At 40.3% G+C, this 16,693-nt stretch overlaps 1 protein-coding gene across 4 annotated transcripts in view; it reads left to right on the forward strand.

Moving 5' to 3' along the window:
• NFX1 (nuclear transcription factor, X-box binding 1) overlaps positions 1-16,693 on the forward strand; it is a 73,578-nt gene that overhangs the window by 49,070 nt on the left and 7,815 nt on the right. For all 4 annotated transcript variants that reach the window (XM_049624970.1, XM_049624952.1, XM_049624959.1 and 1 more), the window contains 8 exons: positions 1,796-1,875; positions 3,025-3,133; positions 6,968-7,087; positions 9,161-9,240; positions 12,927-13,157; positions 14,015-14,088; positions 14,902-15,003; positions 15,521-15,562. In XM_049624970.1, the coding sequence (XP_049480927.1) occupies positions 1,796-1,875; positions 3,025-3,133; positions 6,968-7,087; positions 9,161-9,240; positions 12,927-13,157; positions 14,015-14,088; positions 14,902-15,003; positions 15,521-15,562 (838 nt within the window). The remainder of the gene's footprint in view (positions 1-1,795; positions 1,876-3,024; positions 3,134-6,967; positions 7,088-9,160; positions 9,241-12,926; positions 13,158-14,014; positions 14,089-14,901; positions 15,004-15,520; positions 15,563-16,693) is intronic.

The following is a 16,693-nucleotide window of genomic DNA, read 5'->3' on the forward strand; positions in this document are numbered from 1 at the left end:
TTAAAACTTTATTATCAAAATTTTTAACCATATGTGAGAGTAGAAAGATTAATATAATAAACCCCTATGCACCTGTCACCCATCATCAATAGTCAGCATTTTGCCTATCTTGTTTCCATCCCTTCCTTCCCTCCTTTTTATTTTCACTGAAGTACTTTGAAAATAAATCTCAAACATCATTTCACTCATAAATACTTCAGCACCTAGCCTATTTTTAAAAATTGAGGTAAAATTCACATAATGTAGAATGGGCTGTTTTAAAGTGTACAGTTCAGGGGTGCCTGGGTAGTCAGTTGGTTAAGTGTCTGACTCTTGATTTCAACTCAGGTCATGACTTCATAGTTCATGAGGTCGAGCCCCATGTCAGGCTGTGCGCTGACAGTGCGGAGCCTGCTTGAGAGTCTCTCCCTCTCTCACTGCCCCTCCCCTGCTCACTTTCACATACACTGTCTCTCTCTTAAAGTAAGCATTTATTTAAAGTGTACAATTCATTGGCATGTAACAGATTCACAGTGTTGTGCAACCATCACCTCTATCTAGTTCTAAAACATTTTCATACCTAAGGGGGAGACCCTGTATTCATTAACTTTTCACTTCCCACTCACTACCCCCTCAAGCCCCGAGGAACCACTAAACTGCTATGGGTTTACCTATTCTGAGTATTTCATATAAATGGAATTCTATAATACATAACCTTTTTATACCCAGCTTTTTTCACTTAGCATGTTTTCAAGATTCATCCATGTGTAGCACATATCAGTACTTCATTCCTCTTTATGACTGAATAATACTTCATTGTGTGGATATATCACAATTTATTCATCTGTTGATGGACATTGTGGGTTGTTTCGATATTCTGGCTATTTGGATTAGTGCTACTATGAACATTTGTACACAGTTTTTGTTTAAATTTTTTTGGATACATACCTACAAGTGGAGTTGATGGATCATATGATAATTGTGTGCACTTTTTTAAAGAACTGCCACAGCAGTTTTCCGTAGCACCTACATCATTTTACATTCCCACCACCCAGACGCCCCACTTATTTTTTTTGTTTTTATTTTCGTTTCTTATGTGTTTTTTTTCTTAAAGCTATCCTATGTAGATATGAAGTGATATGTCATTAAGGTTTTGATTTGCATTTCCCTAGTGATGCTGAACATTTTTAAATGTACTTTGCCATTTGTAATCTTCTTTGGAAAAGAGTCTGTTTAAGTCCTTTGTCTGTCCTTTAATTGGGTTCTCTTCTTGTTGAGTTGTAAGAATTCTTTATGTATTTTAGATCCTAGAGCTTTATAGATAGATGATTTGCAAATATTTTCTCCTGTTATGTGCGCTGTCTTTTCACTTTCTTAGTGGTGTCCTTGGTACACAAAATCTTTCAGTTTTGATCAAGCCCCAATTTGTGTTTCTTCTTTTGTTGCTTGTGCAACAAAATATATTAAAATATATAAAAATATATTTTCAAAAGTATATGTATAGGAATAGTTACTTAAAATAGAATTACCATTTAAATTTTTGATAGGTAACATATGTGTACCAAAAGTTTATACTCCCATCCACGGAGTGTGCCTTGTTCTCTACACCTTCACCCGTACCATATTGTCTTTTTTTTTTTTCTGTACAATCTGACAGGTGAAAATTTTTAGCATATCTTATTTTAATATGCATTTTCACCATAACTAATTTATTTACATTATTACATATGTGTTTCTTCAGCTTGTAGTCATCGAATATTTGTTGAGTGAATGTTCATCTCCTTTCTTTTTTTTTCTTTTTAATTGGCCACAACAGATGCTACATTTATGTGTGATAAGCGATGTAACAAGAAACGGTTGTGTGGACGACATAAATGTAATGAGATATGCTGTGTGGTAAGTGGACCTATCATTAGGTACAATCAGATTTCATTCATCCGGGGGCCAAGCATCTAGAAACCTCAGCCATCTGGAATGTAGTCCAGATTCAGACATCCCTGGGAGAGGCCCCTGAGCAGTAGTGAGAGAGCTGCCCAGAGAGACAGGCCTGGGCCTTTTTAGGCCTTTGCCAAGTCAAGAAGTCAGCCAGTGGCAATATGGGGAAAGAGAAGAAAGACAGAAGCCCTCAGGCTCCAGAGCCTAAGACCATCAGATGAGCATACAGTCCTCTGCAGGAGATTGTGTGCTGTCCCAATACACAGATTGGGCTGGTCTTAGCAATTTGGGCTTTGGGTTTCATATACAGCTTGGATCAGGTCAATAGGCAAAATGAGTGGGGCATTTTTGAAAGGAGCAAGTTTCAGTTATCTGAAGTATTCACTTATATGGAACTAAATAAAGCACCACCTGGCAGTAATTGGGTTACCATGTTGTGCGTGTGTTTGTGTGTGTACAAACAAGAGCACACAGTGCCATTAGCAAAGTAGTGCATGTGTACACATGCTTATGTATGTATATCATACATAATTATTATTTTTGAAGTTTACATACTGATAAGATGAAGAATGATGAAATTGTACAACATATTAAGACTTACTTTTAGGAGCGCCTGGGTGGCTCAGTCAGTTTAGCATCTGACTTTGGCTCAGGTCATGATCTTGTGGTTTGTGAGTTCAAGCCTTGTATCAGGCTTGCTACTGTCACAAAGAGCCCATTTCAGATCTTCTCTCTCCCTCTCTCTCTGCCCCTCCCCTGCTCACTGGCTCTGTCTCTCAAAATAAACATTAAAAAAAAAAGACTTATTTATAAATCAGTATTTGAAGACATAAAGATTTCTTCCTATTATTGAAAATTTCAAACATATACAAAAGCAGAAAGATTAGCATGCATCCCATATATGCAACATCCAGCTTCAGTAGTGATCAGCTCATAACTAATCTTGTTTCATCCACCTCTCCACCTGCTCCCTCTGATTATTTTGAAGCTAATTCCAGACATCATTTCATCCATAACTGTAGAAAGCTTTTTTTTAAATTAATCTTCTTGTTGTTTGTGGAAAATATAAAATGTAGATAATTTTGCAAACAAATATGAATCTCTTCTTAGGATAAGGAGCACAAGTGTCCTTTGATTTGTGGGAGGAAACTCCGTTGTGGCCTTCATAGATGTGAAGAACCTTGTCATCGTGGGAACTGCCAGTCATGCTGGCAAGCCAGTGAGTGTCTTCACTGTATGCTTTTATTAAAGAGTTTTCTAGGGATCTGTGGGTGGCTCAGTTGGTTAAGTGTCTAGCTCTTGATTTCGGCTCAGGTCGTGATTTCACAGTTGTGAGATCGAGCCCCATGTTGGGCTCTGCGCTGGGTATGGACCCTGCTTAAGATTCTCTCTCCCTCTCTGCACCTCCTCTGTGCTGTCTCAAAAAATTTATTAAACAGTTAATTGATTGATTAAAAAGTTTGATAGGGGCACCTGAGTGGTTCAGTCCATTAAGCATCCAACTCTTGATTTTGGCCTAGATCATATGTTCTTGCAGTGGGTGGGATTGAGCCCCACATTGGGTTCTGTACTGATAGTGCAGTGCCTGCTTAAAATTCTCTCTCTCCCTATCTCTCTCTCAGAATAAATAAATTAACTTAAAAAAAAAAAAAAAACTCTTAAGAGTTGTCTAGAAGTTCAGGCATAATATATTTTGAGGGACTGATTAGTTTGGTATGGGTTACTCAACTAAGCCTAAGTATTTCAGATATGTTGTGACTTTAAAAAGTTATTCTCATGCTGCATTGTCATCCCTGAATGTACGAAACTTGGGATGTAAGCAACAATCCTAAAATGAGATCTGGTTCATTAATGGATTACTCTTAAATATCATTGAACCAAATTCTGTCCTCAGCAGTCTTCCTTCTCTGTATTATTAGCAGCAGTTTGTAAACTTTTTCATCTTAGGACTTACTTACATTCTTAAAAATTGCCAAGGACCCTCAAAGAGCTCTTTTTATGTGAATTATAGCTATACTTATCATATTAGAGATTAAAATGAGGAATTTAAAAAATATGTATTAGGTTTTTTCTTTTAATTTAAATTTTAGTTAACATACAGTGCAATATTGGCTTCAGGAGTAGAATTCAGTGATTCATCACTTACATTCATTCAGCACTTACAACATGCAGTGCTCATCACAAGTGCCCTCCTTAATACCCATCACCCATCTAGCCCATCCCCCACCCTCCTCCCTCCATCAACTCTTAGTTTGTTCTCTGTCTTTAAGAGTCTCTTGTGGTTTCTTTCCCTCTCTGTGTCCCCCACCTCCCTTTCCATATGTTTATCTGTTTTGTTTCTTAAATTCCACATACAAGTGAAATCGTAGGTTGTCTTTGTCTGATTGACTGATCTCACTTAGTATATACATTCCAGCTCCATCCATGTTGTTGCATATGGCAAGGTTTTGTTCTTTTTGATGGCTGAGTAGTATCCCATTGTATATATGTACCACATCATCTTTATCCATTGATCAGTCAGTGGACATTTGGGCTCTCTCCATAGTTTGGCTATTGTTAGTAATGCTGCTGTAAATTTTGGGGTGTGTATACCCCTCCAAATCTGTATTTTTATATCCTTTGAGTAAATACCTACTAGTGCAATTGCTGGGTGGTAGGGTAGTTCTGTTTCTAGTTTTGTGAGGAACCTCCACGCTGTTTCTCCAGAGTGGCTGTACCAGTTTTCATCCCTACCAACAGTACAAGAGAGTTCCCCTTTCTTGACATCCTTGCCAACACCTGTTGTTTCTTGTGTTATTAATTTTAGCCATTCTGACAAGTGTGAAGTGGTATTTCATTGTGGTTTTGATTTGTGTTTCTCTGATGATGGGTGATGTTGAGCCTCCTTTCATGTGTCTGTTAGCCATGTGTATGTCTTCTCTGGAAAAATGTCTATTCATGTCTTCTGCCCATTTCTTAACTGGGTTATTTGTTTTTTGGGTGTTGAATTTGGTAAGTTCTTTATAGATTTTGGATACTACCCATTTATCAGGTAATGTCGTTTTGCAAATATCTTCTCCCATTCCTCAGGCTGCCTTTTAGTTTTGTTGATTGTTCCCTTTGCTGTGCAGAAGCTTTTTAATCTTGATGAAGTCCCAGTAGTTCGTGTTCACTTTCATTTCCCTTGCCTTTGGTGACATATCTAGAAAAAAGTTGCTACGGCCAAGGTCAGAGAGGTTGCTCCCTGTGATCTCCTCCAGGATTTTGATAGTTTCCTATCCCATATTAGTTGTTTTTTTAGTATATGTGCTGCTGAAGTGAGCACTCATACTAGTTTATTTTTAATAACCAGATTTTTTTTTAATGTTTATTTATTTTTGACAGAGAGAGAGAGAGACGGAGAGACAGAGAGACAGAGCACAAAGGAGGGGCAGAGAGGGGGGACAGAGGATCCGAAGCAAGTTCTGCGGTGACATCAGACAGCCCAGTGCAGGGCTTGATCTCATGAACCATGAGACTATGACTTGAGCCGAAGTCAGATGCTTAACTGACTGAGACACCCAGGCTCACCATAAAATAAATAAACAAATTTTTATAACAGCCAGACTATATTTTAGTGTGCGGCGTAAGCACTTTATTTCAGATTATGGAAAAGACATGTATTTAAGGATCAGTTGTTTTTTTCTTTACTGCTTCATCGAGGACTTTTTTATGGTGATGAAAACTACCGTGATTACAGTTTGGTACTACTGCCTTGATTTGCGCTAAGACCCTGGCAGTTTTACCAACTCTTGGTTTTGCACCATCACTGCGAATGTCAACATAGTGGGGCAAAGAACCATGTCTTAGTCTGATTATGAAAATAATTTTGGCCTTATGGACTCCCTGAAGACCCTCAGGGACCCCTACGGGTCAACAGAGCATACTTTGAGAACTGCTACATTAAAAGATTGGCCTAGATCAAGATTTCCCAAAATGTCTTTGATAGAATGCTAGACCTACTTAATTTCAAAAAGGAGTTGAGTCAGTGCTTTGATATAAATCACACACACATGAATTCCATGAAAACAACTTACATGGCCCCTTGCCCTTTACCTAGCTAATTCACATATATTAGCTTATTGAATGGATAGGTCAAAGTTTGGTATTCCCATTTGACCAGTAGAAAGCTCAGAGATGTTAAACTACCAGCCCACAGTCACTAAGTAAGTAAGTAGAAGGTCCGGGACCAGAAGCCTAAGTCTCCTGACTATATTTACGGGGCTCTTTACACCACATTGTATAGCCTCTGATGGGTTTGCTGAAGAGAGTGCTGACTGGAGAGGGGCAGTAGGTGGAAGAATCTCAAGAGCCCTGGGCTTCTGACCCTTGGTGATCTAGTTGGGAACCATGGCCAAAGTCCTGGCCTCTACTAAGACTTAGAGTTGGAGAACTGACTCCTCTTGGGATTTAGGAGTTAAGAGAGCTTGTGACAAGGTAGGCTGCTTATTAGAGCTGTCCAGTGTGAGCCCTCATTTTGATTTGACTTGTGGCCTGTGTGTAATGAACTCAGATGTAGCTCTGTGCTTCATTTCAACTTCACATTTCTAGTATGATAGGTGTTGATTAGACCTGTAAGAATTTTTTTGAGTGGCTTCAGTGCTTCTCTGAGGTGTATATTCAAATATATATTTTTGTATGTTTGTTAATACCTGTGGCTTTCATAATCTCTATCCATTTTCCTAACTAAAGGAGTTTGAAAAAATAAAAAGCTATGTCTTTAGCAGAAGTCTCTTGTTCTCTCAAAAGAGATGGTCTATAGATCTGTTGTTTATAAAATATATGTAAAAATTTCCTGGGTTACTCATGGACTTACAGTTTGTTGCAAGTAAAAATGAAATGCTTCTTATCTGTCTGCTCCATTGCCACCAGCTCAGGTTTAATAAAATAAAAACATTTTTTGAAAAAAGCAGTCCCCTAAAAAGTAATACAAGCCAAAATAAATGTGTGTGTGTGTGTGTGTGCGTGTGTTGTCTGTGTAAATATGTATGTGCACATCATGAAGGGTTGTTTTGTTTCATTGCTGCTCCATCAGGTTTTGATGAATTAACCTGCCACTGTGGTGCATCAGTGATCTACCCTCCAGTTCCCTGTGGCACCAGACCCCCCGAGTGTACCCAGACCTGCGCCAGAGTCCATGAATGTGACCATCCAGGTGGGTCCCAACTCCTTGCCTCCCCCATCTCACAGCCTGTTTCACACTGTGTCATTTAGGATGTTGCATGACAGTCTTTACTGCTCTGAGGTCATGTTGTGATGGCCACCCCTGTTCCCTGTTCTCAGGGGCTGCTTCTGTGAAGGTGAGTCTGTGATCTGGGCCACAGCTGAGAATCAACAGTGCACTCCATTTCTTTACTCAGTGGATATCAAACACACCTGAAAGGCTGGAAGAATCGCCAGCTGATCTTGTCTTTCAGGGACTTTTCTTCTTGTTGCCTTCAATTTTGATTTATATTTCAAAGTTGAACATCTTTTTGCAAAATTGAAACTAACTTTTTGTTGTTAAGGAAGTAATATATGTTTACTGTATAAAAAGAAAGAGGGGTGCCTAGGTGGCTCGGTTGGTTAAGCATCCAACTCTTGATTTCAGCTCAGCTCATAATCTCAGTTGTGAGTTTGAGCCCCACATAGGGACTCTGCATTGACAGTGCAGAGTCTGCTTAGGATTCTCTCTCTCTCCCTCTCTTCCACTCATGTGAATGCTCTCTCTCTCTCTCTCTCTCTCTCAGAATAAATGAGATGAAGTCAAAAGATTGAAATTAAATCATCCATTATGTCACCTTTTTACACCTTAATATATATTTCTCAGGGCTTTTTACATGGGCAAAATAGATATTTGCATTTTTTTTTCATAATATTAAAGTGTGATGCTACTGAATTTATTTTAACTGGATTTTCCCCTCTTATTGTAATTTTAATCTTTCTTCTTGTCAATAAATATTTTTCTACAATATAGATTTTTAGTGGTTAATGGAGTGTGCTAGTACATGGATGGGCTATAACTTAGTCTCATGTTGTTAGATAATTATTTCCAATTCTTCTTTCATAAACTGCTGTAGACGTCCGGCCAGCAGCTACTTAATACCATCCATTTTCTGTCCAGTCTAGTCACTAGCTTTCCTCTAGGACCATGGTAGGCTCGTCATTTCATTTTACCAAGTCCCAGAGGCAAACCTGAAATAACTGAAGTCACCAGATTTGGTACTTACAGTAAGCCATATAGTTCAGACTGACAAATAAACAACCCGTTTTCATTTCTTGAGTATTTTAATAGAGTAAAAAAGAAGTAAATTCCTCATGGAGTAGAATGTCCCTTCTTTCCTGGGGACCTTTGGAGGGCCCTCCCAACTTAGTTTGGTGTTCACACCAGATGAAGTAAGTGCCCCAGCCAATACTCACCCACTCCCTCCTTCACACTCATTTGCAAATGTCACAGATGAAGTCCAAATCCTGGTGGGTAATGTCCATAATAAGAACTTAACCATTTTTGAGGTGTGTTGTTTTAGCCCACTTTTGTTCAGCATTCTTTTAACTTTTCTTGAGAGTTAGTTGTATACCCACCATGGTATCAGACACAGAGAGAGGTTCAGAGGAAGAAAAAAGTAACCCATGATCTCAAGATTTTTCTGTTCTTCCCAAGAGGAAGAGGATGGTAGTTACATGCACATGACACACAACCAACCGTTTCGTAAAGATGGGCCAGATAACATGGTAGCAAGCCATTGACATTAGGGAGTGTAACAGAGCTCTGAGCAGGGTATGGTCAGCCAAGAAAGGCTTTGTTGGAGGAGATGAGTTAGGATGAACTGCCTCTTACAGGCAGCAAGGAAATTGAAAGGAATCAGGGGAGCATGTCAGATGACATGAGTAGCAGAGATAACTGAGCTGTATGTGATAGGGCCAAAAGAATGACTGAGTAGAATGGACAGACCAGGGTCTGTGCTGCAGGAGATGAGTGGAAAAGCTGCCTCCTTCTCTGCTTCTGTGTTTGGTGTGTCTGTCCCACCTCAGTGGGATTTCTTTTACTCACTCATGCTCATCCTTCAGCACTTTGAAATAAAGTCGCCTACTTTTTACTTTCCTGTGACCATTTTAAAAAGTATTCCCAGCTTCTAAACTTAAAAGTTCTATGTTCTATACCATTAAAACATATATAATAATTTATGTGCTTTATTTAAACATTATTCCTAATTAGACATAATTCCTAATTTCCTTTCTCTCTTAACAGTGTATCATTCTTGTCATAGTGAAGAGAAGTGTCCCCCTTGTACTTTCCTGACTCAGAAGTGGTGCATGGGCAAACACGAGGTAAGTTTTCTCTCCCAAGTATTCATTGTTCCAGCTAGAGATTTATGATTGAATTACTTTTAGAGTTGTTAGTCTCATTGTTTCTCAAAGTAAAAATATACTCCAAGAAGCAGAGGTTTGCTTTGGCCCCTTTTTTCTTTTCTTTTTTTAAGTTAAGGTAGAATTTGGGGTGCCTGCATGGCTCAGTTGGTTAAGCAACTGACTTCGGCTCAGGTCATGATCTCACAGTGTGTGAGTTCAAGCCCCGTGTAGGTCTCTGTGCTGGCAGCACAGAGCGTACTTTGGATTATCTTTCTCCCTCTCTCTCTGCTCCTCCTCTGCTCATGTGCTCTCTCTCTCTCTCTCTCTCTCTCAAAATAAATAAAATAAACATTTTAATTAATTAAGGTATAATTTGCATAAAATAGAATTTTACCCTTTTAAGTGTACAGGTCCTTGAGTTTTGCAAAAACATTCATACAGTCATGTAACCATCACCATAATCGAGATGTAGAATAGTTCATTCACCCCCCAAATATTCCTTCATGCCCTTTTTTTTTTTAAGTTTTTATTTATAATCTCTACACCCAATGTGGAGCTTGAACTCATGACCTTGAGATCAAGAGTCACATGCTGTACTAACTGAGCCAGCCAGGTGTCCTTCCTTCATGCATCTCTATAGTTATTTTCCCTCCTGTCTCCAGGCCCCAGCAATCAGTGATCTATTATCTGTCCCAGTAGTTTTGCCTTTTCCAGAATGTCACGTGAATGAAGTTACACAATAGGTAGTATAGTGAGCCTCTTTTGCTTTCATTTTTACTCTGGTTGCAACTAAGTTAAACTCAGTCAGTTGACCTTGAGAACATGGGCTGTATTTCAGAGACAACTTCCAGGTTCACCAGCAAAGGTTGCTAGCCTGCATAAAGGTGTTTCATTAAGAGCATCCCAAGAGTGGTGGTGTCTCTCCACCAGGGGCCACTCTTCCTTCCTCTGTGCCCTGTGCAGCTTCCTATTCTGGCCACTAGGTCAAAACACCTTCCTCCAGGCTCACCTACACCTCTGCAGTGCCATTACCATGAAGGACTTTTCATCCTCATTCTCAATTTGTAAGCTTATTTGGCACCATTACCTATAGACCCTTTGAAACACTTTTAAGAATTCTTTACTTAAAAAATGCATATTCATTGTAGACAATTAAGAGCATACATTCTACAATCCAGAAATAAATACTGTTCACATTCTTGTGTATAGACTATAAGTCATGTGTGATACACACTTTCTCATACTCTTTTAAGATTATACTATTGTGTAACCTACTTTTTACTTCATAACATATTAAGCAACATTTTTGGAAACCCTTGACATTTGTGACAACATGCGTTCAATATCTTTATCTTGACGGACGTATTTTTCTTCACTTATTTCCTGTGAGTGGTTCTCAAGTCATTTGTTGTTTATTAGTATCTTCCTCTATGAGTCTTACTTTCTCCGAGAGTAGCCATTCTAAGACATCCATGTATCATCTTTGTGTTGATGGCTTATTTGACTTCATTCAACAAATATTTTTTTACATACCTACTGTGTGCTGGGTAACAGGCTAAGTTCACATGATTCAGAAGAGAACAAGAGAGGCATGACTGCTGCCTTCGTGGAGCCTTTACTCTGGGGCAGGAGGCAGGCATTTAAACAGTGCAATAGTAGTTTAAACAGTACAGTAGCAGGGCAAGTACAAAGGACTGAGCAGGATCAAAGGATCCCCCACCCAAGGAAGGTGTTTGTAGAGGAGGTAACTTCCTAAAGGATAATGAAAAGTAGGCAAGTAATGAGGGGAGGGAAAACAGAGGACACAGTGTGTGCAAAAATTATCTCCAGGGGCACCTAGGTGGCTCAGTTGGTTAAGTGACTGACTTTGGCACAGGTCATGATCTCACGGCTTGTGAGTTCGAGCCCCGCATCAGATTCTGTGTCTCCTTCTCTCTCTGCCCCTCCCCCGCCCACACTCTGTCACTCAAAAATAAATATACATTAAAAAATAAAAACAAATTATCTCCAGACCCTGGTATTAGTGTAGGTAAGTTTAATGATTGGGAACTACATTCTACCAAAATACTTATATAGCAATTCTTCCCTTTTTTTTTATGTTTATTTATTTATTTTGAGAGAGAGCACATGTTTGAGCAGAGGAGGGGCAGAGAGAGAATCCCAAGCAGGCTCCCTGATGTCAGAGCAGAGCCTGACACAGGGCTCAATCTTGTGAACCATGAGATCATGACCTGAGCCAAAATCAAGAGTCAGACACTGAACTGACTGAGCCACCCAGGTGCCACTCTAAAGCAGTTCTAAAGCGATAGGAAGCGTGTACATCCTAGACTTTGGAGGCCTTTTTAAGAGTAAAAGTTAGATGTCACTAGAGTCAAAGTATATTCCTTATTTTGAGGGTTCTCAAAAGAATTTGAGTCAATATGTAAGAGTAAACTTTGCTCCCACAGGAACAAAATTCTAGCATCTTTTTCCTGGAGTAAGGAATCCTGAAGGAAGGTGATTTCCAAAAATTAAAAGTTTGGGGTTTCATGGCCTATTGCCTCTTAATTTTTTTTTTTTTTTTTTAAGAGGGAGAACGCTTGAGCTGGGGAGAGGGGCAGAGGAAGAAAGAGAGAGAATCTTAAGCAGACTCCACACTCAGCATGGAGCCTGTCGTGGGGCTTAGGACCATGACCCAAGCCAAAATCAAGAGTCGGACGTCCAGCCAACTGAACCACCCAGGGGCCATCCCCCCACCTTTTTTATATTTATTTATTTTTGGGAGAGCGCAAGCAGGAGAGGGACAAAGGGGGCGGAGGGGACAGAGGATCCAAAGTGGACTCTGCACTGACAGGCTGACAGCCATGAGCCTGATGTGGGGCTCGAACTCTATGAACCGCAAGATCGTGACCTGAGCTGAAGTCAGACACTCAGCCGACTGAGCCACTCAGGCACCTGCCTTTTAATTTTTTTTTTAAATTTTTTAAGATTTATTTTGAGAGAGAGAATGAGTGGGGGAGGGTCAGAGAAAGAGGGAAAGAGAAAGAATCTCAAGCAGGCTCTGCATTGTCAGCATGGAGCCTGACGTGGGGGCTGAATCCACGAACAACGAGATCATGACTGGAGCCAGAGTCGGGTGCTTAACTGACTGAACCACTCAGGCACCCCTGCCTCTTAATTTTTTTAAATGATAAAGCTACCTAAAGTTAAAGATACCATGAGTTGGGAAATGTGAGGAGAGTTGATTATTTGATTATTTAATTATTTCTGTAAAACAGCACTGCCAGCAGTCTTGAAACCATGGGTCAAGGGTGCCTCCCAACCCTCAGTGCCCTAAGCTGTTTGCAAAGGGAGGAGAAGGTTATCTGATCCTCCTAGTTGGTCAGAGCATATCAGATACTCCCTAGTTATCTAGTTTCATGTGCTTGCTACCCGTCCTGGGAAGTGTATATTCTCAGTCACACTTGATTGCTAGCACAAATTCTTTTGGATCATAACAAGGGTTATTAAATAAGTTCCAGATTTGTTTATTTTCAGACAAATTATGTTCAGATTTTGAAAATCCACCTAATTTTTTTTAAGATCAAAATAACTTTTTGAAAATTCAGAAATGTTTGAATAGGAAGTTAAAACTCATCCCAGATCGCACACGGAGATAAGAATCTGGCTACTTCTGTCTCTCCTAGTTACGAAGCAACATCCCCTGTCACCTGGCTGATATCTCTTGCGGATTACCCTGCAGTGCCACGCTACCATGTGGAATGCACAAGTGTCAGAGACTCTGTCACAAAGGAGAGTGTCTTGTGGATGAGGCCTGCAAGCAGCCCTGCACCACCCCCAGAGCTGACTGTGGCCACCCATGTATGGCACCCTGCCACCCCAGCTCACCCTGCCCCACGACTGCTTGTAAAGCCAAGGTGCGTATTCCTGGCTCCAGATAGGGCATTGACTATGGTTGTGGGGCTGCTCGTGAGTCCAGAGCTGAGGCTCCTGGGCATAGAGTCTAATCAGAGATCATTGGTTGCAAGGAACTGCAAGCTAAGGTGGAGCAAGAGAAAGGTGGGGTACACTGTACAGATTCCTGTCTGCCCAGCTTGAAGTGGCCTTCTAGTTCAGAAGGTACCCACTGCTGTCTGACCAGTCTGTCTCTCTCCCTTAGAACAAATTCTCAAGAGAGACTCTGATTGCCTACTCCATTTATTCAACAAATATATGTGTCTGTGTTGCGCAAGATGTTTTGCTAGGTGCTAGGGCTCTACCGGTGAACAGGAGGCACATGATCCTTTCAATTAGATGGGACAGATCCTTACTAATTATTCAGATACTGAATTATGACTGTGGTGAATAAGAGGTTACACCCTGATAGAAGGTGCTATGAGAGCATGAGAGTGGGCAACTTAGCCTTGTCTGAGGGATCTAAGTAGGGCCTCCCTGAGGAGGTGAAAGCAGGCGGTGGACCTGATTAGGCCTTGGATGGTCCTGGGTCAGGTTCAATGCTAAAAACTTCATTCTAGGCCTGCCCCTTCAGGTGGGGTTAAGGACAGTAGTAGTTCCCAGAAAGGGTCCCTGTAGAATGAACGGTTCCCTCCTAGTATGTCAACTACCATGTTGTCTAGTTGCATGCATGGTTAGCTTCCTCCATCCTAAAGGGTAACCACTTACTGTCTATATCCTCTGCCATGGTTTGATTTGAGAGAGACTTTAAAAGTGTGAAACCTGCCTATTCACATGGTTTCTATGTGCTAAAAGTCGCTCCATGTTAATCTTATTTCAGATAGAGCTGCAGTGTGAATGTGGACGAAGAAAAGAGATGATGATTTGCTCTGAAGCATCCAGTACTTATCAAAGGTTAGTGCTGCTCAAATGTTAATAGCAGTGGATCTCAGTGTACAGAGGTTATACACGTGTATACCGGTGTTTATTGTAGCATCCTTGCAACTTTTGTTGTGGAAAGTTGTTTAAATAAATTTTCCTCAATCTAGTTTTTATGGTTCAGAGAGAAAGTATTGTTTTGTCCCTTTCCTTCCATAACTTTCATTTGTAAAATAACCTTTTTATTTTTCGTCCTCTTTCTCTCCCTTCTGGTCTTGTTATACCCTGAGATCAGAAGGGATGATGTCCTGAAGTTACATGAATTGCTTTAACATCCCACCATTTGTGGTAGCACAGCCAGGACCAAGTCCTGTGCTCTTCCCCTGTAGTGGGGATTTCTGACTGTTCTGTGAATTGTCTTTGCAGCCCCCTGAAATCCTAGAACCAGGTGGTCAGAAAGGGATCTGAGTAAGGAGGTGAAGGTGTTAGGGATGTGTGTTTGTCTCTGATTAGGTGCAGAGAGGTGTCATGGAGATAGCATTTTTAGAGTATAAAGACATCAGAGTGGCTTTGACAACAGTGGGTTTCGAAATACTGACTGAATGCCAGGCATTGGCCTGGATATTCAAGGGAGATTAAATAGACTGTCTCATTGCTTCCTGTGGAGCTGCTTAGAATCTGATTGAGGAGATACGACATAAACGTGTGGGTAGTTCATAATAGATGGGTTTCTGAAGCCACATGAATTGTCCAGTGATAGATTTGACTTGAAGGAAGTCTTCTCTGTACCTAGTATTAGAACATTCCTGTGAAACTGCAATGCCTTTTCTTCCCTTTTTTATACTTCAGAATAGCTGCTATTTCCATGGCCTCTAAAATAACAGACATGCAGCTTGGAGATTCAGTGGAAATCAGCAAGTTAATTACTAAGAAGGAAATTCACCAAGCCAGGTAATTTTTAAAATGTGTGTCTTCTGTTAGAATTAATTTCCAGAGGATAGGAACTATTTATTTATCTCAATCCCCCACAGCAAACCCTTGCACACACAGTAGGTGTTCCAACAGACGTTTGAACTTAAGAGACCCCACCCACTCCAATCCAGCAAATCTTATTCAGGATATAGCTACAACCAGAGAAGACTTAGGCCTCTCCTCAAACAGTAGCCAGAGGAAGCAGAGACCTAGATGTGTCCAGCCCAACCCACAGAGAACAGAGAACCAGCTGTGCCAAGAGAAGGAAGTGGCGCTGTGAGAGGGTCATTGGAAGCATTTTGGCGACACTTTGAGGCCCTTCTGAGAACTAGATTACCATAACCCAGAGGCCCACCCACCTGTCCTTGAAAGGGACCTCATGTAGCCATGTTTTGGCCAGAATCTGCTCTGTTTCCAGGTTGACTAAGAACTTATTGTTGGGTAGAAGCTGTGAAATCTGTGCCCTGACTTTTGTTTTTTTCATTTGTTTCTCAAGGCTGGAGTGTGATGAGGAGTGTTTAGCCTTGGAAAGGAAAAAGTAAGTCATTTCAACTGCTGTTTATCTACTTGTCCTTGAGCTCTGTGAAGTTAGTGGGAGGGAGCAACTGTTGAAGCATTCATTCAGCACCTGCTGAGTCTTTTGCTGCTATTGGAGAGCAAGAGAAATTCAATCATCAAGAATTGTAATGTCTAAGGATAAACCACTTAGGTGATTTCAGCACATTTCCGAAACATGAGCTTATTGGTTTTGGGCATGGCGTAAACATCACATGCTACAGGATACTTATTCACTGACTGGCAGACTTCCTGATTCCAGTGGAGATAAGAGGCTCAAAACTTTTTTAATGACCTTTTATGTTGAAATATAGCATACATATAGATCAGAAGTGCACAGATCAGTGAGTCATCACAAAGTGAATACAGTGGTGTAATCCGTACCCAGGTCAAGAAATAGAAAATTACCAGAACACTTTTGTATACTCCATAAAGATAAAACATCTATCCTGACTTCTAACACTTCAGATTAGTTTTGTCTGTTTTTGAACTTTATATAAATGATGAAATCTTGTAGTTTGTATTATTTTTGTCTGGCTTCATTCATTACATTTGTGGTCTTCATTCCTGTTGTTGCATATAGCAGTACTTGGGTCATTTGCATTTCTGCATGATATTTTAATGTATTAAGATATTATAATTTATTTATCATTCAACCATTAATAGGTATGTGTATGGTTATCAGTGTTGGGCTATTATAAATAATGCTCTGTTAATGGGGCACCTGCGTGGCTCAGTTGGTTGAACGTCCGAATTTGGCTTAGGTCATGATCTCATGGTTCGTGGATTCGAGCCCCACATTGGGCCCTGTGCTGACAGCTCAGCCTGGGGCCTGCTTCGAATTCTGTCTCCCTCTCTCTCTGCCCGTCCTGTGCTCGTGTTCTGTCTCTCTTTCTCAAAAATAAATAAACATTTAAAAATTTTTTTAAAAATGCTGTTAAGAACATCCACATACTTCTTTTGCCATATATACATACTCATTTCTGTTAGTTACAAACTTAGGAGTAGAATTACTGATTGATAGTTAATAGTGTATTCATATGTTCAGCTTTAGTCAGTTCTCTGCAACAGTATCCAAAATGGTTGTGCCATATTATACTCCCAGCAGGAGGGT

Source organism: Panthera uncia, chromosome D4 (assembly GCF_023721935.1).
Source record: "Panthera uncia isolate 11264 chromosome D4, Puncia_PCG_1.0, whole genome shotgun sequence".
Taxonomy (NCBI): domain Eukaryota; kingdom Metazoa; phylum Chordata; class Mammalia; order Carnivora; family Felidae; genus Panthera; species Panthera uncia.